Source organism: Ornithodoros turicata, chromosome 4 (assembly GCF_037126465.1).
Source record: "Ornithodoros turicata isolate Travis chromosome 4, ASM3712646v1, whole genome shotgun sequence".
Taxonomy (NCBI): Eukaryota; Metazoa; Arthropoda; class Arachnida; order Ixodida; family Argasidae; genus Ornithodoros; species Ornithodoros turicata.
Genome location: NC_088204.1, coordinates 55,178,895 through 55,200,388, shown reverse-complemented (window position 1 = coordinate 55,200,388; position 21,494 = coordinate 55,178,895). Strand labels below are relative to the sequence as shown.

The window sequence follows — 21,494 nt, the reverse complement described above, 5'->3', positions numbered from 1 at the left end:
GCACCATTCGTGAAGAACCACAGACATTTTTATCGAATCATCTTTCATATTTTCAGTGTCCGATTTGGAAAGGGAGCTTATTTTTTTCTCTTAGTGTGAAAAGTGGAGTTTTTCGGTAATGAAAAAAGCGGTATAATTTGATGTGTGTTAACTTTGAGTTAGCCCCTTTCTGAGTATATGCAACCCAAATGAAATTGGCCGATTGTCGGCAGAAAGTCGGGGACCAGTTGGCAGCCAACTAAGTCGGCCAGCCAGTCATGGTCTAACGTCTGGCCAACGATAACTGCCAACTATATGTCGGCGAGGACCTGGCCAATGACGTTGGGCCAACAGCTCGTGCCAACGGGACGCCACCGTAGCTTGCCGTCAGTCGGTTACCGAACTCATCTTCACGTAGTACCAAGGTAAGTGACCAATGATGTCTCTTTATGACGATTTCAATCAGTTCTCGGGGGTGCACATACTACCTAAGATTGAGACAGTCACGTAGACTCTGTTGTAGTCAGGGTGTCGGAGCGAACCGAAAACCGGAACCGAAAAAACCGCTATTTTGGTGCGAACCGGAACGGAATCGAAACCGTATACGTTTTTTTTTCGCTCAGGTGGGAAACCGAAAAATATATTTAACGGTTTTCGGTCCAAGAAAAAACTTCGCCGGTTTGGACTACGGATAGGCGAATGAAACAGACGTCGTGTGCTCTGAAGCCATGTCATGGATACTATACGAGGGTTACGAAATGTATGTCGGTATACTATGACCCTTAGGCTCCCTTTTTAATGGTTTATTGTTCGCGCACGCACACAGACTTAGAGGCACATGTGACTCTCTAGCAATGTGCAGTAGTGTTCGTTTTAATTTGATCCCCCCAAACTCTCCTCAACTAAACAGCGACCCAAGGGGGTCTGCATAATGGCTTCTTTATCGGTAATGTCGCGCAACGCGTCCCTTGTTTGAGATCAGCTAAGTTGAATACATTTACGTATACGCGAGGGCAAGCCCGTGCGAAATGGCAACTCTTTTGTGGACAGGACACGAAGAAAATAAAACGGAGCCTTCGAGCGCGTTTGTGAGTGAAGGTGTTCCTCGATTTGCGTCGTACTCGTGCGGTGGTGCTTGCTGCTAGACAGTAGCAACAGACATTCGGATGGGACGCGCTCGCTCCAACCGAGCAAGAAAGAACTTTACGTATATGACATCACGACAAACAAGTCCGTTTGTAGCATGCGCTTCAAGAAAGGAGAAAGCCCATTTGAACGGACAGTAACCTACAGGAACCAGGAGCTACCAATTTCACAGCTGTCTATTAATATTATATACCATGTATGCGGAATAAACGGGTTTACATTTTGCAACATTGATTTTTTTTTTTGTGGGGATGAATATTCCCAGCAGAAGCGGAACCGGTTAAAAACCGGTATGAACCGTTATTTTTTTGTTCCGGAGCAGAACCGCTACCGGATCCTTTATGATGCAACCGGAACGAAAAACGTTTCGGTTCGACACCCTGGTTGTAGTCGTTGAAGCTGAGAGCCATATATACGCCATATGAAAAAAAGAGAAAGGATCCTCTAACTCACGGCGCGCATATAAGTCAGAAATTGGTTTCGGTTTCGAATTCTGTACTTGTGATGTCGACTAACGCAACACGCGACAACTGTTAATTTTTAGACATGTTAGACAGGTTTTACAAACGGCATTTTGCGTGAAAAATCCTCGCCTTTGTCTTTATTGCGGTACGAAAGCCAGCCAACAGTTACGAAAATGGCATCTATACGTTATAAAACAATAGTAGTGGGACGCTTTGGCGATCGGCCAACAATGTAGGGCGTGTTTTCACGACACGGCCGCAGCATGCATAACCACCGTTCCTCACTCGAATAATCGTCCCCCCTGCTACTTCTTCCCCCTTCCTGATGCAGCTCAAGTGGTGGTGGTAATGGTCGCCGTAGTCGGCTACATAGGCACGCCGACTGCGGGGGGGGGGGGGGGGGCTTGGCCCCCCGGAACATGAACTAGGGGGGGGGGCGCCTCCCTCGGGAAGTCCCGCTAAGAGACTGACACCAACCTTTGGGGCTCGGCGCGCCTGGGTCAAAAGAGCGAAGAGGCACCAACCCCAAAAATGCACCTTGCAATTTGTAAAATATGTATCCGCCCACCATACTCATTATCACAGTAGAAGGCGAGGCGAAGAAACACAGGGGATGACACAACACATTGCCTGAATTTCGCTCAAAGCAATCAGATCAATGAAACGTAGCAGTCGAAAAGGTACCAGCAGCTGCCAGTGAGGTGTAACGGTAGGATCTTCGGAACGCATATCCGTTGGGAGCGGGTTCAACTCCCGCTGCTCCATTTCATTGACCATATTCATTATATTGCGCGCATTTCGGGTCAAACACCGAGGATTCAATGCATTTTGTTCCTTTTGCACTCAGTTTTCAAAGGCGTAATGCCTTCAGTTGTGCACATGTTCACTGTTTACGTTCCCCCTGTTTTTTTCTTTTTTGCTGTTCTTCCTTCCTCTTATTTCTATACCAGTTCTGCATACATCATAGGATCCCGCCAGAGTGTGTGATTATTCAGCTTTTGTTTTGTGTTCTTCATTTTTCTTTTCTTTCCCAAAGAACACACGCGGTCCTCAGGACGTCCCCACAGTGTCATCGTGTCCTCGTCCATCGAGGTTATCCTCGGCACTTCCTGAGGATAACAGTCTCGGACTGTCCGTGAAGAGTCATTCTGGTACGTCCTGTGCCCGTACCTGTGGGGTAGCTAGCGGGACGAGAAATATTACTTTGTTTAGTTTAGCTGTTCAGACTTTCTGAACACATTTGTTTTCTTTTTGGGCCGATCCTGGGACCTGATTGACAGTTTTCTGAAATAAAGGGTAGTTCAGAGTAAAATTCTCTGCATCTAAAAAGGATGACTGTGTATGATAAATGGAGCGCATTACTCGTGGAATGGAGAGAAACGCGCGATTCTGTCGCACTGCTTTTGACTTTCAAAGCTCCTACCTGAACGTCTCAAACCAAAAGAACTAAGAAACATAGACTTTGCATTGATGCGGACCTAATACTTCAATCAATTCCTCAGTTTGAGTATTCTTTCTTTGCGTAATCGAAAGAAACATGGATAGCTCACCCTTCGTCTTGTGTCACAGGTGAGCAGGACTCTCGAATGTACGGAGGCTCGCGTTAGAAGCAATAAACAGTGTCTGTTTTGGCTTCGGAAGAGATTTCTAGTACCTTTCGGAGTGGGTTTCTCGGGCTTCGTGCCCCAGACAAGATTTTTTTTTTGCGTCTTTCATATTTCTCGCTGCTTTCTCTTTAAACCGCTGCGCTCGTTGTTCATTATGAATTGTACTAGAAACAAACAGCGAGATTGTATTGCGGAAGATAATCAAGATGTATGGAAAGTTATCAGGACTGCGTCTGGTTTCGTGTAAATTATACGCAGAAAAATGAGGTACAGGTGGGCGCAGGTGAAGTCGTCCTCACAAGGTCCTGCGAGTGTTCCAGGTTGACACCCTGAGGATGTGCAGGTGATATGACCGGGAGTCCCACTTTAACACGGAGGTAACACTGGGAGGACCAGTTGATAACTTCCTGAGGATGTCACCGTCGTCCGGGGCTGACATCCTGGGGACGATCGCAGGACGTTTCTGTGTTGTTGGGGTTCCTTCTTTTTGTTTTCTTTTGCTTTCTTTGTTCTTTGTCTTTTTTGTCTTCCCCCTTTGACTTTTTTTTTTTGAATAACAAGCCGACATCCATCTGGCTTACCTTTCCTTTCTTTTTTTTTTCTTAATAAACATATCCTCCCCCCTCCCTCCCGCCAGAGTACTTACTTCGCGGTGCGCCCTTGCCCCCCCCTCCCCCCCCACGGGAAAATGAGAACTCTCCGCCTCTGGTCGGGTGTGTTCAGGCGGGCAACGTCGACTATCGCAGGAGCTCGTGCGTCCTGGGCCGACTTCAAGGGCACTGCTCGGCATCTGAAAACCCATGGAAAACATCCAGACAGCACAGTCGATTCCCAGATTTGAACCTGGGTCACTGCCCAGTCTCGGCGTGGAATGCCATCATCGTAGCCGCTAGGCTGCGGGAGCTCGTAAAAAGAACGACTGCAGCGCGCAGTCGCGCGCTCATATCGCTTCGCCCGTGATACGCGAGGGCGAATCGCGACATTTGTTTGAAATCGCGGAAATGGTCTTCACGCGTGATATCTGAAGCGCGCGCGATAAGACTTTGTGAGTTCCATGTCGGGGCCCTGGTGCACAAGACAGCTTTAAATGTCGCGTGTCAGGAGAACTCCTTCTCTCGGCTGCAAATCTGCGACTTCATGTCTTCTGCCCAATGCGCGCGCCATCTTTTTTCTTCCTTTCTTTCTCTTTACAGTTGTATGTTGTGCGACCTTTCCCGCGTCTCCACCGGTGGTTCTCGCTAGCCTCGCCAGCAGACGATTTCCAGCAGCCAATAAAAAGTGCTCTGCTGACACGACAGCACCACACGTGTGGAGTGACTGGGCCTGGGCGAGATCATCTGCGGCAATTGGTTGACATCCTGACTTTATATGTCTACGTGCGAATGAGTGAGAGGAGGAGGCACAGTTCCCTTACAAGTCGGCCCAGGACGCGCATTCCCCCAGAGCATTAGTTGTGACGTTGCCCACCTCTGTGCGGCCTGCAACAGCGAGCTCATTCAGCAACCAGGGGTGCCACTACAATCCATCCATCCATATCACCACCACGAGAGGCATTAAGCAGTAGACCGCCCCAGTACGACAGACAGCGATATGATCAAGTCTTGTTCATGCATGTGCTTCTCTGCACATTTTCGGGGTCTGTATCAAGTCATGGGAAAAAGTTGGAAAGGCTTAAAAAAGGGTTCAGTGCTTTGTGTGGTGTGTCATTTATTTTAGCTTCCCGGCACTGGGGGTTTTAGCGTTTTTAATTAAGAAGGTTGGAGTCATGCAGTTTTGCCTCTTCCTTTCCTCGTCGATATTCACGCGTGTGCGTATTGTATACGTGTCACCGGTGCAGCTCCGTTTCTGTTGCACTATAAGTAAGTACACTAGAGCATACTGCAGCAGGTATCTTCAATGTCCTTTTATGGAAAGCAGAGGAAATACTCAGTGCGTTCCTTGGGACTCTTCAAAAGCTGCTGAACAGTTCCCCCGGGGTGAAAAAGTTTGACAAGCCATGGATTAAATAATACTGTAAACCTCCATCAAAGTGCCGGTCATGCCCCTCTTTGATCAAATATGGGTCTTGCTGGAGAGGTCTTGATGGCTCTGGCCCATACCCACATGCGGTAGAGAGGTGAGGAACCACCTGTCTCTCAACAGGGAGATCTCGTCAAGTGTGAGAGCTTCTGATACCGCGTCTATCAAGATGGCGAATGAAAGCGAAGTCAACTGACTGTTATGAACGTTCTCACATTTGAGTTTTTGCGAAATCAACATCATGGGCGCAAGAAACGCAGGTTTTGGGTTGATTCGTTGAGGTGACAGCGCACTCTTCACTTGTGAACAATGTTTAGCTTTCACTTTCCTGACACTATATATTGCTTTATTAATTTACTTTGTTTACCTGTCCTCCCCAATTTTATTTCATTGCGGGTCCAAAACGTCATCTTAATGCAGCATACATCTTATATAATGTAGGAAGTAGTGACATTTTAGACGCTGTCAATGCTCTCAGTGAGAGAGGTCAGAAGAAAACAAGTACGTGACGCGACTTCCGTTGACATCCTGACCGGCCGAGGATGCGTGGCATGCCGCCAAAAATCGTGCATTGTGCGGTCAACGAAAAACTGAGGCAGCCCTTCCTGCCCTGCGATCGCGTTTCCACTCACGCTCTCCACATGTGTGTACGCTGCCTAACTGAACTTTGATACTTTATCCATATATAATGCTACGCATAATCCAGGATCGCACCATTGATATTTACACTATTATCTTTTTCCTGATGCATAGGAGACCAGCACTGCGAAGTGGGCATAGAGTAGGTGAGGCTCTTCTTTACCCAGCATCACTTCATTGCCTGACCTGGTGAAGATAATGCGAGATCCTGAATTAACAGTCAAGGGGAAATAGCAGTTTCTTTATATAATGCGAGATCCTGAATTAACAGTCAAGGGGAAATAGCAGTTTCTTTATGTGGTGACAGCAGTTCATCATTTGCACATAAAAATCACTGTACTAAAGGTGAACGGTTCCTTCATTTCCACTCGATCCACTTCCTACACCAAATGCATTCATTCTTGCATGCTCCCTGAAGGGTGTTGCCCTGCTTGCACACATGGTACATCGGGTTTCGGTTGACTTGTGCAGCAAAATCTGACAATAGATACATCGGAATACGTGCTCATCTCAAGATTTTTAAGAAATGGGCCCCTCACCAGTTCCTCAACATATACCTCGAGACAGGAGCATCTCCCAATCTAAAGTACCTAAAATCTCCAATTAGAAGGTCGACTCACGAATTTTTGGAGCTCACATTGTTGGTCATCATAACAAAAAAGTGTGGAAATAATGTGTGGGAAATCTATGTGAGGGGAAAGCCTTACAGGAAGTCTCATAAAAGTAGCCATAGATGTATTTACGCGATTAAAACAGATGCATTACAGTTCCACAACTAAAAGCACGTTCAGCCTGTGTCCTGTGCTACATTCACCTCCGGATGCTATATGACTGCTTTCTTCTGGACGTCTGGTAAATACCCCATCCAGTATGAGTTTTTGACAATGAAATGTATATATACAGATATGACGGGCTGCACACGTATTCGTCCTCGGGGAAATCAAGTTCGATACGATCAAGGGGACTGGGCTGATGGCTCCCACTGGAGAAGTTCCCAAAGACGTTGAAATTCACCTTCGTACATCTGGACCAAGTGTGGGTCCTCAGTAAGCAGGAGATTCTCGTGGTTGCCCGTGATGGCTTGGCGTGTCCAGTTGAATGAACCGCTCACCAGAAACCTGCTGTCTACAACGGCAAATTTGTGATGCATTAGGAACGATGACCTGTTGTTGGTGCGAACACGGACGCCTTCGGCACGCAGTTTGCCCACCTGCGATTCGGCACTGTCGGAACCTTCGGAGTCTGTGATCACTCGAACGATTCTCCCCCTCTTGTGGCAACGTAGGATCGCGTCGCCCAAAACGTCACACGTGATCAAGTAGACGCACACGTCGAGCCTTCTTCGGCTCGAATCTAGCACATTGAGTAGTCGTTTGAGCGATGTCTCTTCGTGGGAATATCCACAGTTTTGTACGGCACATTGCATACCGTACACGACGGAGGAGCATGTCACATGACTATCGGGAAAGAATAGCACTTCAGATAGCGGTTTTCGTTTGCAGAAATGCACATACACTCGGTAAATAACTTCACTCACAACAGATAGCACAAATAATGACGCAAGTGTTTCTGATACTCGGCCCATTATAGTCTTGTTTTCCTTTCAGAAAAAGAAAGATATGTTCATACAGCGCTGGTTCATAGCTCAGACTCCGTACCGCCGACCGCTGTTTTGCGCCATGGATTTCGCGCCCTCTCACGTGGTTTCCTGGTTGCCAGACCAGCTGTATCCAGGCGTTAGATACGGTCTCCCAAAGCCGCTGGTATAATGATGACACATGCCAATTTTTTATTCTTTCCACCCATTATCGTATTCATTTCTTCATTTCATTACTTTGCAGTGGTCCGTTATTACCGTACAAGACCAAAAGGGAAAAGAAAAGAACACAACGGCGCTACGGGCGAGGATTGTGCGGCTTGTGTCCGTCGGTTGCTATTAGCTGTTCCAATCCAGTCCAACAAGTACGTTGCGTATGCGTTCCGTGAGTTCTCGTATCGTTGTCCTGTTTCGTCGAATATTGAACACACGCTAACGCAAGCCAAATCACAAGAATGTCTTCGTTACCTCTGAACCCAAAGCCTTTTCTCAACAGTCTGACAGGAAAGCCTGTGATGGTGAAACTCAAGTGGGGCATGGAGTACAAAGGCTACCTCGTGTCTGTGGATGGCTACATGAATCTCCAACTGGCAAACACCGAAGAGTACATCGATGGGAACTGTACAGGAAACCTCGGTGAGGTTCTTGTTCGTTGTAACAACGTCCTTTACGTGCGCGGAGTTGAAGAGGAGGAGGAAGACGGCGAGATGAAGGACTGAAGGAAGGATCTGCTGTCTGACGCAGGATTTTAATACCTTCACACATATATCATTGTACAGCATAATCTACAGTACACGCCATCCTCATAATGATGTGTTGGGAATAAATGTGACGTGGTTGTTCCTTGTGCATGTGTGAAATCTCAAGTGTCAAACCTCAACGTACTCTGTTTTAATAGTAGATGGGTAGAAATCCAGCGAACCGGTAGAGATGTAGGAAGGGAGTTGCCTCAGGACAGAAGCCGCCGATATTTCGAACAGAGACTGTTCTTCTTCTGGGCACCGTCCTCATCATTGGCATGGTATTTAAAGGGTTAGGTGTGACGTGTTTAAAGGTTCATGCGAATTGTGGGTCCGAATAGGTGTTACCTATATAGGTGTTACCTATCGAATAGGTGGTACCTAATCAGAATTTTTGAATTCCCAGAACCGCCAACAAGCTTGATATACACAGACTCGACAAGTAAAAGATGTTTCTTTGATAGTTATCGACGCGCAACGCGACCAAGAATTTTTCCACAACAGCCTCTCAAATATCTTCCCTCGAAATACCTGCCAAAAAGGCCAAGAAAACATGAAATGCAAGCACATGCATTGTTACACACAGCCTATTTGATACCGCCAGCCCCTTGAGATGAAGATGTTGCACAAATCCTGGCATTTCACTAATGCAGTGGTGTGACAAGAAATTGAAAGATTTTGATGGAGGATTTTTGGCATATTTTCTAGGTTCGCCAGGTCTTCCTAGTAACGCAAAGAAGGAACTAACAGGGTGTATTCATATGACGCCAAACAAACACGTTTGGCTGCCGTGGACCACTTGTTTAGGATGTAGGAAAGATAAGTTTATGTATAAATGTGCTTAAATGCCCTGAATATAACCTCGTGTATCAATATACTTCGCGGTCTACAGCAACACACCACAGGTGGTAGTGGTCTCGCAGCCCAGAGCACAGAACCATAACATTGTACCAACCGCCTAGCTTTGTCCTGTAAGGGATTTGATATAAGGCTGGGAGTGTAAGGCAGGCCAATACTACTAGTACTATAGTGTGTGATAGGATGTTACACCCCTGCCACGCGGGAACGAAAAATGACAAAGTGCTTAATGCCATTCGTGCAGTACCACACGGAGATATTTAACGACATTTGTCTGAATGACAGTTTCTCCATAACGCTATCACCACAACTTATTTGCCGATGAAATGCCCATTCTCTCTCCCATTGTCTGTGCAGAGTAACAATTGTATTCTTGCATAAAACCACTTTGTACCGTGCAGGACAAGGTTAATTCAAAATTTGAGGTTAGACAAGTATTCTTTGATGAAGGAGAAGCTGGATTAGTTTGAAATTTTCACAGAGAAAAAAAAATGAATGGATAAAACACGCATGACACCATTAAAGGAGTGGCATCACCATAATGCTGACATGTGGCACGACCTTCGTGGGCAATGCCATTTGGGACTCTAATGGCATTAGACGGTGATGTCACGTGTTCTGCCCCTTTGGTAAAAGTATGTACAAGATGCATGAAGCGAAGGGGTCACAAACAAGAGACGATAGACAAACGATAGACTTGAGGAAAATGTGTATCTCTCTCCAAGTATCAAACAGAGTAGGCCGCCAGGACTTCAATTAGGATTAACAACGTAAAGTATGAAATCTGCTGCATAACTGTTCATCAGAAATACTTGGCTTGTCACACTGTGGCCCTCGGACTTGTTTCTGGTGATGCGCAGGAAGACGAGGCATTTCGTTAACACATAATTAGGGCCCTGTGCTTTCGCGTTTGATGTTTTTGTAATGTTTGGCCTTAAAAATTGGGCTTTATTTCTGGAGCCATAAAACAGGGTTAAGATCGTGCGATATCGGGTGGAAAATAACAAAATAATGCTTCTTGCAATTTAGACCAACAGAAGGTGCAGAACAGCCATGCCAAATGTGCAGTGCTTAGTGCCGCTTTTTGAGGTGACCAGGGTTCGAATCCGGGCACCAGCTGTGCTGTCTGAGTGTTTTCCTTGGCTTTCCCTCAGACGCTACAAATGTCGGCACAGTTCTCCGTGAAGTCGGCCCAAGATGCACGATCCCCCCTGCGACAGGCGTCGTCCACCCGAGCGTGGCTGACTGCAGGAAGCAGTTTCACCATCGCCACCTACTTTACAGGGTCTTTCTGGTTTTACCCCATGTGACGACGAGGCAAATCGGGGGTAAGAACGGGTTTTTACCGGGTTTAACCCAAAACACAAGGCCCTATGTATAATGCCATATTTACTCGCATAACTAACAGACTTTAAATCCAAAAGGCCACAAAGGGGGTGTTAGTTATGTAAGGCAATCCAGTGCTTGCTCTACACTGTCACCATCCGGTACGTGACGACTATGCAGCTAAAGACTGTTCATAAAATCTGCAAGGAAAAAGTATCATAATTTTAGGCATCCAGGTGGGGGGGCATTAATTGCATTGCAACGAGTACTTACGCGAGTAAATGTCAGTGCCAATGGTACTTCCCCATACACACACACACATTTTTAATTTATGAATAGTACTAAAGTTAGTATAGTAGTACCGAGATCACCCTTTTTGTTATAATTTGCGGTCATTTGCAATAAGGTCAAGTTGCTCGTGCTTCCCCTGATAGACGACATCAAAAAGTAGTAATGTAGTCCTGCTGGTGCACAACTAAACTCTGTCACGATTCACTACCGGTGACTGTGACTCTGTACCATATTCTGCAACGGCACACATTACCTGCCTATCTTTCGCTGCACACCGACACACGACAATGGTACGTGAGCAATATACACAATCGATAGAAGACCTTCTGACGTTGTGAAAGTGTCACAAAGAAGTAGTGTGGCTCGTATCTTTTCTTCAGGCAATTTAGGTTTTTCACTAGCCATGGACTTTTAATAATCACGCTCGAGTTCTTGGTCTCTGTGGTTTTCTCTGCTCGACTCTACCCTCTAATCATCATTATAATCTGGATTGGAAATGATTAATATGAAACTTTCTTCTGTCCGCATGGCGCCAAAAACTGTCCGAACCGAAACCGGGACCGAACTTTTTTCTGTGCATCACCGCATGCTACCGAAATGCACCCCGAATTTCGGCCGAAGACTTCTGACCTTGGGGAACATCGCTTTTCAACCATCCAGCTCAATGAGATAATCCCTGTATTCATAGGGGTAGAAGTCGCACACACGGCAGCAGTCGACCCAATTGCTACGTCGTCGTTGCTATGGTTCTCCTTCCGGCTGAATAGCCATTGGATGCTTCTACTTTTTCGGTTGGCGTCACTTCCCATTGCGGAGGAGAAATCTGGCTTGGCCAGATCGGGCCGAACGTGGCCCGGAATTCTGTTCTCCGAAAAAAGTTCGGTCACGAATTCGGTTCGGAAAGAATTCGGACACTTTTCGGGCCATGCGGTTCATGCTTTACCAATATGGCTGCCATAAAAGATAGCATGACAAGTTATAAATGGAATGGCTCATTGCTTCCTTTATTTCTATAAAGACACCAAAAAATAAAGTTGAAAGACAAGACAAAAATGGTAGTTCCTCTCAGGAATCTTCAATGACTAGACCGATGAAGCTTGCATAATCGAGCCTCTAGGGTCACGTTCCTCTTGGCTGACCCGCATCTCCTCCACTAAACACCTGCAAGTATATCGACTATGTAACAGGAATCAAAACATGTATATATCACCAATACCGTACTCAAGCGGAACATTGCATTTTGAAATCGTTTTTTAGTACAATTTATCCAGTGGGTAATAAAGACAAAAAGGATTGAGAAGCTATTTTAGTCAATATCACTGCGAAGACACTGCGTGGGTTTTATCGCGCAGCTTGTGTGAGCTGAAAATGTAAAAGAGAGTTGCACTTTACGTCTTCTTGCATTTCAAATTCTGAGCACCTGAGCAAGCCTTCATGAAATAAGAAAGAAGGGAGTAAAGGGAAATTACATGTTCCGAATGTGGTATGATTCACTGACAAGCGCGTCTCAGCATATAGAATGTCATGAAGGAAAACCACATCTTCATCAGAAACCGGTGTAGTCCCAACTAACGTTTTTAAGCCTGTAGCAGACCCTTTGTGCAGGAGACAATGAATATAAGAAACAAACTAAAATCCTAAAGACGATAAAGGACAAACACGAGACAACACATGCACCGACTGCCAACGAAAGATTTTATTCGTGGAAAGATTGCGTGCTTATAAACACTCAACCCTCTCACCCCCTCCTCCTGTCAAAGAATCTGGAACTTTCAAAAGTTTCATCGCTAGGTTATCTGCGATTAAGCTATCCAACACTTCCCTACTTTCTCGAGAAAATATGCATATGCATTGCTAATACACCTCTACCCCACTTGTTTTATCTCTAAAGCCTCTCTGTAAAACAAACAACTCAGTTTTTGCTCTTGAAAGTAACTTGCGTATGACCAAAAATTTTTTCGCAGCCAGAGCGAACATCAAGGTGTTCCCCCAAAGTACATATTTCTTCCATACATTAGCCTGGTGTTCTTTTAACCTTGTATTAACGCACCGGGCGGTGTCCCCGATGTAGACCTTCCCGCCAGACCTCGTCAAACCTCACTCATGCTCAATTCGGCCAATGAACTGAGCGTGAGTGAGCGAGCAGAGGATTGAGCGGGCAGTGAGCGAGCATCTGAGACCTGAACAGGTGGTTAATTGAGCGTGAGTGAGTGAAGATCTGGGTGGGCGAAGGAAGTTTCTGATAGCTTAATTGCTGACAACCTGGCAAGGAGAATTTTAAATGTTCTAGGTTGTTCAACAGGACGAGGGGAGTGAGAGGGTTCAGTGTTTATAGGCATGCATCGTCTCCACAAATAAAATCTTTGGTTTGTAGTCAGTGGGTGTGTTATCTCGAGTTTGTCCTTTATTTTCTTCCTCCGCACTGGGGTTCTAAAAATTGTCTAGTGTATCACCAACCCACCTGAAAATTTTAACCTCGTTTGAGAAACAAAACTGCACCAAGAGGAATACTTAGCTCATCATCACTATCTAAGAAGTGACGCATTGAGATGTCATTAAAATAATGCAGTTGACCCCTGTGAACATGTGCTTCACTTATCCAGATCCCAGACTATCTGGACAAGAAACGTGAATTATCTGGGCTTCAAGCATGAGGATTCGGACAAAACTTTCCAGGAATCGCTGCGCAAAATAGCCAACAGGTGCCTCCACTTATCTGGTGTTGAGTCTGATGCAGCGTATGACCTGCATATCATCAACTGAGAGCAACAACCTTGAGGAATTTTCCCATTTCCTATTGCAGCCATGTACCCCGCGTTGGCCTGTCCAGTCCATTACAAATTATCTATTGAGTTACAAAAGCTTCACTTGCAGAGCTGGATCTTCTGATGTAGAAACCAAGTTTGGTAGCTGTGAATGACACCACAGTTCTGGAGCATGTCACCACTAACCAGCAACTGGTCAGTGGTGCAGGCCTAGGGCGCTTGTTCGCGTTCCCCCCATGTCATCTTTCATCATGGTCGTCATGACAACAGAGACAACAGTCACGTGGCCCGCATCATCTCCTGTACCCAAAGTTGGGTTGTTCACGACTTTACGACAGTCTCGTCGTGGTCGTCGTGAGGGAGAGACGAAAGAATTCTCGTTTCTTCGGCTCGCGCTTGTTCATTGCGAGCAAATATGGTAAATCTCTGTGCTCTCTTTGTTGCCATAGGAATAAGCGAGTGAGTAGTATCTAGACAATTTCGTGAACTTCGCGATGTGTTCAGCAGTGCAGTGGAGGCTGTTTTTGGAAAAACGTGTCAGAAGGTTCAGAACTTGATGAAAGTGATGTGTTCGTTCGGTTCGTGCAAGAGCTGCGTGAGCCAGCTATGTATGGCATCCTGTGCAAAAGACAGGTGTGGTGATGAAATACTGATTTCCGGTATGCCCAATATGTACGACAAACAGGGACGGTGAGATGAATTACGAGCCCCGGGGATGGGTCATGCCCGGGCCCCCTCCTCACATCTCGGTAACATAGCCTAAATATTTCTTTATATAATTACGACAGGCCTTGGGCCGTGCGGGCCCTTGAAGTGGCACCAACCCTGGCTACCCCACCGTCTCGCCGGACCTGATGACAAACTTGATTCCCTACACTAAAGATTGAAGAGAACACATGTGAGTACAGGACGCATTGTAAATACGCAATTAAATCTTAGCCAAATACATGAAGTTGTAGCCCGGAGTCTGTGCCTTGGCATAGTGTTGCTATGCCTCGCAATGCTCCATTTCTGCAATGTGTGAAATTCATTAAATGTGTAGGTGCACAAGAATGTTTTCGAGTGCGTGCTATCTGCATGCTGCGTTCGCTTCTGCAAGCATGAAGAAGCAAATGCAGAAATGTAAAGAACACGTGTGCGTCAAGTTCGAACAAGTAAACAGGGCTGTGGGACTATTCGACATTTCAAATACGAATCAAATATTTTCAGTTCTCATATTCGATACAATTTGATTCGACGATTTTATCTTTGTGGTTTTCGAATAAATTGAATATCTTCGAATATTCGAGCTCCCCGTGCTCGTGACATCAGCGTCACGCAAAATCATCGAGCATGTCCGCAAAAGATTTCTTGACGGTATCTCGCCAGTCCTGCAGGATGCACGTTGTCCGGATCCGCTCTTGTTAACGAGCCTCCATTAGTGAAACGCACGCAATAGATTGCAAAATCTTACAGGATAAATCCATATAGAATGCATCAGCGCACGAATAAAACTTCTAACATTACAGAGCCATGCAACGAGGGTGGTGCGTACGGGTTGCACGTGCGTGTGCAATCGCTATTGGGAGTTGGTTTCGTTTCGCCGTTCTTTTGTGCGTGTTCGTGTTGTTCGTCGTGTTGTAAGTCGCCTCACCCTGTCTGACTGAGATATTCGAATGCTGCACCTGAACAAAGAATCAGTGTCAGGATATTCCAATAACATGCACGCCGAAGGCCGTGTGTGCGTTATGCAGCGTGTAAACATCCACACTGCAGCTGGCGAAGGCGCCACACGGGAGGGATCACTTGATGTGCAAATCGCTGGTGATGGCGGCAATGCTTGCCATCGAATTCTCCAAACAACAGCAAAGTAGCACACTCAACTACACTCAGTCTCGAGAGGTGTCCCAACCATCACATTTCATAAAGCAAAAGCAACCGCTGTCACGTGAAAGAGGGGCTAGTTTTGACAGGAAAGATAGCTGGAATGATAGTGGTGTGCATAGCCGACGGGACTAATGCGAACACGCACGAGCAAACCATAGCTTTTTGAGTCTGACGTGCTACTCCCACATCCACCATCGAGCTCAAGACGTTGCTGTTGAGCCTGTGGCACATAACTTAGAGTCAGTCCACAATGTGAAAAGCCTGACTCTGGGACAGTCACGCTACATCAGACACACTGTCTGCAATGGAGGAACTTTAAAATGCGCTCATTTACACTGAAGTTTCAGGTGTACCCCACTACTGGGTGCACCCGACCCTCAGATCTCTTTAACAGCTTGCACTGTCTAACTTTATCTCTCGCTGTCTGACTGAACACTCAGCCAATGCGAAGATTAATGAGGAGCCATCTCGACTCACCCCTTTGAGAAACTGCCGTCCAAAGAAATTGGATGCTGCAGATGATATGGAGCCTTTGTTGCCCAGCCGGCAGCGAATGTAGCCATACAGGTTGGCGCCGTTCAAGCAGAGGGCAATTGTGCAGATCATCTGGACAAACAAAAGGTTTCACTGCACTGCAAAGGCAACGGAGAGTAAGCCACTTCCCAACAGTATCTTACGTCCCCTGCAATGCACACCCTTTTTAAAAAGAAACAATAGATAGTATTCCCTTGTGGAGGTTTTGAAGTACACACAAATATCTCCCTACATCTCTTCAAGGACCTCCGGAGCGTAATATCACCACTCGTGAATGCCACACGTAGCACTGTGAGGTCATGCACGACGAGAAATTATATCACGACGCAACAAGTAATGCCCACCGGCGATACAAAACATTTTGTAGGTTGTTCCTGCTCTATTATTAGGAGGTACACAAAACTAAGCTAGTCGTACACTGCAATTCTGATATCAAGGAAGTTTCCTCGACTTGTTAAAATGCCAGGTAAAATCAGCTGAACAAGAGGTCATCCCCCACACCAACCACTTTCCATTGTGGCCCGTGATTATGCAACAATATACAGGGCGTTTCACCTAAAGTGATAAATTCTAACTGGCGACGTACTCGCCGGAGGGTTGTGGGACTTGAGGCAGTTACCTTCTGGAAACTTTTGCCGCCATTTAGGAAGGCTTTGGACAATTTTTAATTGAAGGAAATTTATTTTTTTCAATTGAACTTTGAAAATTGCCAGTGAACCTCACTTTTTTTACAGAAATATGAAGTCCTCCACGGATAACCAGAGGCCCAACAAAAACTATGCACAGTATCGCAACAGAAATAGTCGAAATAAATTTGTAAAAATTACGCTTTAGCCCCGCCTGCTTGACTTTCGCAAAGAAGTGCGAGCGAAATGTGTTTGTAGAGCAGGAAGTGGTGTCTCCGCCTTCATTTGTTTTGCCTTCTTTGTGATAAGACGGTCGTCACCAGCATAAAGGTAAAAGTGGGAGAAAGAAAGCTAAAACAAGGGACGGGAACACTTTCTCCTCTCCATGCACCTTCACTGCGCTCTTTCTCAACAATTAGGCAGGTGGGGCTAAAGCCGAATTTTTACAAATTTTTTTCGACTATATCCATTGCGATACTGTGCATAGTTCTTGTTGGATCTGTGGTTATTCGTAGAGGACTTCGTATTTCTGTAAAAAAAAAGTGAGGTTTGCCTGGCAATTTTCAAAGTTCAATTGAAAAAATAAATTTCCTTCAATTAAAGATTGTCCAAAGCCTTCCTAAATGGCGGCAAAAGTTTCCAGAACGGAATTGCCTGAAGTCCCACAATCCTCTGACGAGTACGTCACCAGTTAGATTTTTTTATCACTTTAGGTGAAACACACGGTATACTACAGAGCTCCCTTATTCACTGTCTATTATTCTCCCTGCAACCTAGTCAGATAATTCCAACTTATGGAGACAGATTGAGAATATGCAGAGCGTTTTTGGAGGGCCCATCTCCAGCTCATCCTGTGCACCACAAAGGGTTGTTTTCACGACCGTCGACGATGACAGTGCTATCCCTTCTGATTGTAACCCCTCGTTGCTCTCAAGATTTGGCCTTACACGCAGTTGGCAGGAAAAGTTAGAGCTGTAGCTATATAAGCTATGGAAAACTGGAAAAAATACAACATAGGCACTGTTGTACTACTAAATACTCTTGACACCTATCCCACACACTCCAAGTGGTTTTCACATTAACCACTCCTCCTACGCCACCTTACGTCACCCATGCGTAATTCATTACTATTGTGTCTTCGAGTAAACATTATAGCTATTGAATGCGGATGTAGAATAGAATCTGGAGTGATTTCGATGCTAGCCATCAGCCCCCGCGTTCTGTGCCAGCAGATTATCATAGCAGACGACACTGTCCATCGTCATCATGCTTTTTCTATCATACGCACACATCAAAATTCACATATGTTCAAGTTACTGCTGGAACTGAATTCTTCCAAATGCATTCTATAAACAACTACGTATTTTAATAGACTTGGAGATATTACAGTCGACCCCCGTTTATCCGGACTTCATTTATCCGGATCCCGCGGTATCCGGACAAAAGGCACGGGAACGGATTTTCCTCCATGTATTTTGCTCTCGTTTATCCGGACTTCAGCTTCCGGACTCGGACAAGAATTCCAGGGAACGAAAGTTGAAAATTCTTCTAATCCAGCTTCAGTTATCCGGACTACCGTGAGAAAGAGGAGACGCTGACCCCGCTTCGTCACCCTTTTCGCTGTGTTGGGGTTATTCTCGTCACACGTCAGGGACCTACATTCTTCCGTAGGGGAGACAACCGTGCACGATGACCCACTTTTCTATTTGTGTGCGTTGGGTCACGTCGACCAGTCGAGTCATTTAGAAATATCTCGAGCAACTGTCCGGTTCTAGAGGGGAAAACTCCAACCCGAGGGCCTGCTGCTTACGGCCCGTTGGCTGATGAAGACATTCCCCTAGCTGAGCTGCGATCCCTGATGCAGAGGCTCACTGCGACTGCCGTAGATGATGCTGCGGTGTCTCACTACGTTGACGTTGATAAGGATGATGACGCGTATGCAGCTGTGGCTGATGACGGTGTGATTGCTGCTGTTGCCTCCGATGATGTGCAGCAAGACGGTGCCGATGACGCCAGTGAGAAACAAGGCTCCGACATTTACACTTTGCGTCCGCACTGACATTATTCGATCAGCGCAAGAGCGTGGCTCAACTATATGTAATTAGCAAAAGTTTGCAGGAATCGAGTGCCTACACTACTATGTGACAGCTGTCATTGACGAGATTTCTGTGTTTTAATTAAACCTTGCTCTGTAGGACGTTTCTATTCCGTCGTTTCATTTATCCGGATGCTCCGCTATCCGGACGATTTCGCCGGGAACGGCACTGTCCGGATAAACGGGGGTCGACTGTATCACATTTTTTTTTACACTTAGCACCACTTAACGACATTGCCGCCATGAGCAGTCAACCCTACTCTGTTCTACGTCTGGGCCATGTAATGAAAGTCATTGCGATAAGTAAGCAAACTAACTTTGGCACAAGCTTTCAGACCTGCCGTGTGGAGGCACAGGTTGTATGTACTCGTAATTTGGTAGCAAATGTAGGAGTTTGCTTGTCGGCAAGATGCTCACTATCTGACCTCCGTCGACACTTGAGCTCACTAGTGGACACAACTACGCATACTCACCGCCCACTGGAAACTCCATGTGAAAATGGAGATAAATAGAAAGAGTAGCCAAAGCGCTGGGGAAGCTACCAGTGCCACCCAGAAGATGCCAGCCTCTGAACTGTCTCCATCCTGTTGAAACGAGGAGTACGAAAACATAAATGTTGCAAAACGGTGCAGCTGCGCATTGATCAGCATTGCAAGCCTCAACGAACAAGAGATAACTGGACATTCAACAACTTCTATGGTCAAGTGCTGCCAAAAGAGGAAAATTTTCAGAAAAGTAGGTAGAGACATCTACATACAGATCTCACAAAATGCAGGGCTGCATACCGCCCCGTGTGCCTTTGTTAGAGGGGGTGCCAGACCTTAATAAAATGACAGCGAAGACAATTATTAGCTCCGAAGGTTGCGTGGGCTTTCTTCTTTTCTGTTTGTGGGGCCTCTGATTGAGGGGCCAGCACATCACGTTTATACAGTTACAATATACAGTTAATAAAACTGCACACATCGCCAATGCCGAACTCTTTTCGGGAAAACTCCAAGGCATCTAGGTAAGCCATATGTGACTTTATTCATCTTGTATAACAGGGGGTGCCAAAGTAGCAGCCCACTGAAGCCCACGATGATCCGTTTCTAAGTCGTTCTTTATATATTTATTCAAATTAATTATTCGCTTACTACCACAGCCCTAGACCCTGTATAATGGGTGCAACCATGTTTCACGTGATGTTTCCTTTGCATCACCTTGTGTTCCACATTTTGTTTCCCAAAACATGCAATCACAAACAAGAAAGGAGTAAAAGCATGTTGTACTTGGAGCTAGAGCCCTGCACCATCCGCGGATGGAAGCGGATATCCGCAAGATACTTGCAGATTCGGATGAAAATTTAGCACTTTCTGTGGTGTGTGGATCGGATGCGGATGCGAAGGCAGCGGATTGGATGTGGATATACCGCTTGCTCTAATTTTTCCGCCAGTAATTTATTTCTATTGCATGCCAACAGCGAGCGCATGCATGCTCGGGTTCACCTTTGACCATGCAAGGCCAAGACGGGAGAGGAGGCATTCTGGCGTCTCAAACCACACGAGCACCAGGGAGGTAGCGTTCCACGCGTTCCAGAAGTCTCTCCATATCACGTTTGTTGAGGGGTTTAACTTTGCTTGTAGTCGTGAGTCCTTCCGTGACAGCTTGGAGGCATCCGAAATTATACCAACATGCTTCCGGCTGTCTTTACGCGTCCTTCGAAACGTGCAGATTTTGCGGCTCGGATGCGGATGTTGCATTTTGCTCAGCGGATCGGATGCGGATGCTGATAACGTGTGCGCGGATGCCAAAAATCTCATCCGCGCAGGGCTCTACTTGAAGCTGTACTAGTGAAAAGGGAGTAAATATAAAATCTGTTGGACAGTGTGGACAGAAACTTGTCAGCTTAAAGGTTAGGTCTAACTGTGGGCTGTGGGATCTCTACCTTGCGGCTCTCAAAGACCCAGTGACTCTGTCCAGCATCATCCACGTAGTTCCACCAGCGCAGCCCAACAAGCAGTCGTCCCGTAACATTCTTCACTGCCCAGAAGTCAGCTGACAGTAGCAGCAGTACACTCACAAAGCTCGATACAAAACTATCCGTGAAGAAGCGGCACAGCAAGTAGACGATGATGGCTGACCCTCGGAAGCCCAGATGACATGCCACAGCTACTGGGTGCCTGCATAGAGGTATATACGTACTGCAGCGAGACTGCGACAGTGAGGTGAAGCCGACTCGATACAGGTCGAGAACCGTGGCGTCGCTCACGATCATAGTTGTCTTGCAGAGTAGAGCCACGAATTATAAATTCTTAGTCAGGAAAAAGGAAGGCAGTACTCACTTTGTGGGCTTCTTGGGAATTTCCGCGTCGAGGTGGCCGAAATCGATAGTAGCGGCGTCTTCCGTCCCTTCCATCAGTGCCTAAGATAATTTTACACATCTTTGTATTTGTCACCAGTAGATGTACACATGCCACGTAATGACACCGTCACCGACCTCACTACGGCTTCCAAAATTGCGTTACATGCACAGCATAACCTGTATTGAATCAACCATCATGCTGTCGAAATCTTGTTCTATCGACGCGACTTACGCTCCTACTGTCACTCATGTCGACGTTCTTGCAGTGCTCACATTGACTCAGTGGACGCAATCAGCGCCGAGGCAGTCATCAAAGCGATACACGTCGTTCCTGAACGAGTAATCATTCACCAGTTCCTCGCGTAAAGTGTGTGATCAAGACAATAAAAAAGCATGCCAATAGAGCATATGTTGGATCTGTTTGGATCGTTCGCAGATGATGATGATTGTGATGATTGGTAGACCCTCAGGGTTTCATGAGCGTCCCTGAGCAGGTTATACACAAAATGCTAATCAGTGTCGCTTCCTGTGCTTTTGGTCACGTAACGCAATGTTCGCCCTGGTTCGCCGACATCGTTGACGGCGTTGGCGCTCAGATCGA

General features: G+C 46.2%; 2 protein-coding genes and 1 long non-coding RNA gene across 4 annotated transcripts; 1 reads left to right on the top strand and 2 right to left on the bottom strand.

Moving 5' to 3' along the window:
• The first annotated feature begins 371 nt into the window (after positions 1 to 371).
• On the top strand, positions 372 to 13,355 carry LOC135391587 (uncharacterized). Its single transcript, XR_010422049.1, has 3 exons — positions 372 to 404; positions 10,204 to 10,377; positions 13,270 to 13,355. It is a non-coding gene; the product is annotated as an uncharacterized LOC135391587 (long non-coding RNA).
• On the bottom strand, positions 6,573 to 7,563 carry LOC135391585 (uncharacterized). Its single transcript, XM_064621886.1, has one exon. The coding sequence runs from the start codon at positions 7,437 to 7,439 to the stop codon at positions 6,810 to 6,812; it is 630 nt and encodes a 209-aa protein (XP_064477956.1). The 5' UTR covers positions 7,440 to 7,563; the 3' UTR covers positions 6,573 to 6,809.
• Positions 11,650 to 21,484, bottom strand: LOC135391586 (Golgi apparatus membrane protein TVP23 homolog B-like). 2 transcript variants are annotated; one of them, XM_064621888.1, is made up of 6 exons: positions 21,029 to 21,484; positions 20,874 to 20,953; positions 20,477 to 20,711; positions 19,026 to 19,136; positions 15,775 to 15,903; positions 11,650 to 11,827 (listed from the first exon to the last, which is right to left on the bottom strand). In XM_064621888.1, the coding sequence occupies exons 2-6, from the start codon at positions 20,945 to 20,947 to the stop codon at positions 11,786 to 11,788; spliced, it is 591 nt and encodes a 196-aa protein (XP_064477958.1). In that variant the 5' UTR covers positions 20,948 to 20,953; positions 21,029 to 21,484; the 3' UTR covers positions 11,650 to 11,785. The 2 variants fall into 2 exon arrangements, with proteins under 2 accessions (XP_064477958.1, XP_064477957.1); XM_064621887.1 differs by having other exon boundaries at positions 21,126 to 21,484.
• Positions 21,485 to 21,494: the final 10 nt, after the last annotated feature.

Excerpts from the sequence above, each read along its gene's own strand:
- LOC135391585 (XM_064621886.1), bottom strand. The coding sequence starts at position 7,439 with ATGGGCCGAGTATCAGAAACACTTGCGTCATTATTTGTGCTATCTGTT.
- LOC135391586 (XM_064621887.1), bottom strand. Across the intron at positions 20,712-20,873 it reads ATTCCCAAGAAGCCCACAAA|GCACCCAGTAGCTGTGGCAT; the intron begins GTGAGTACTGCC and ends ACCTCTATGCAG. Across the intron at positions 15,904-19,025 it reads CATGGAGTTTCCAGTGGGCG|ATGATCTGCACAATTGCCCT; the intron begins GTGAGTATGCGT and ends TTGTTTGTCCAG.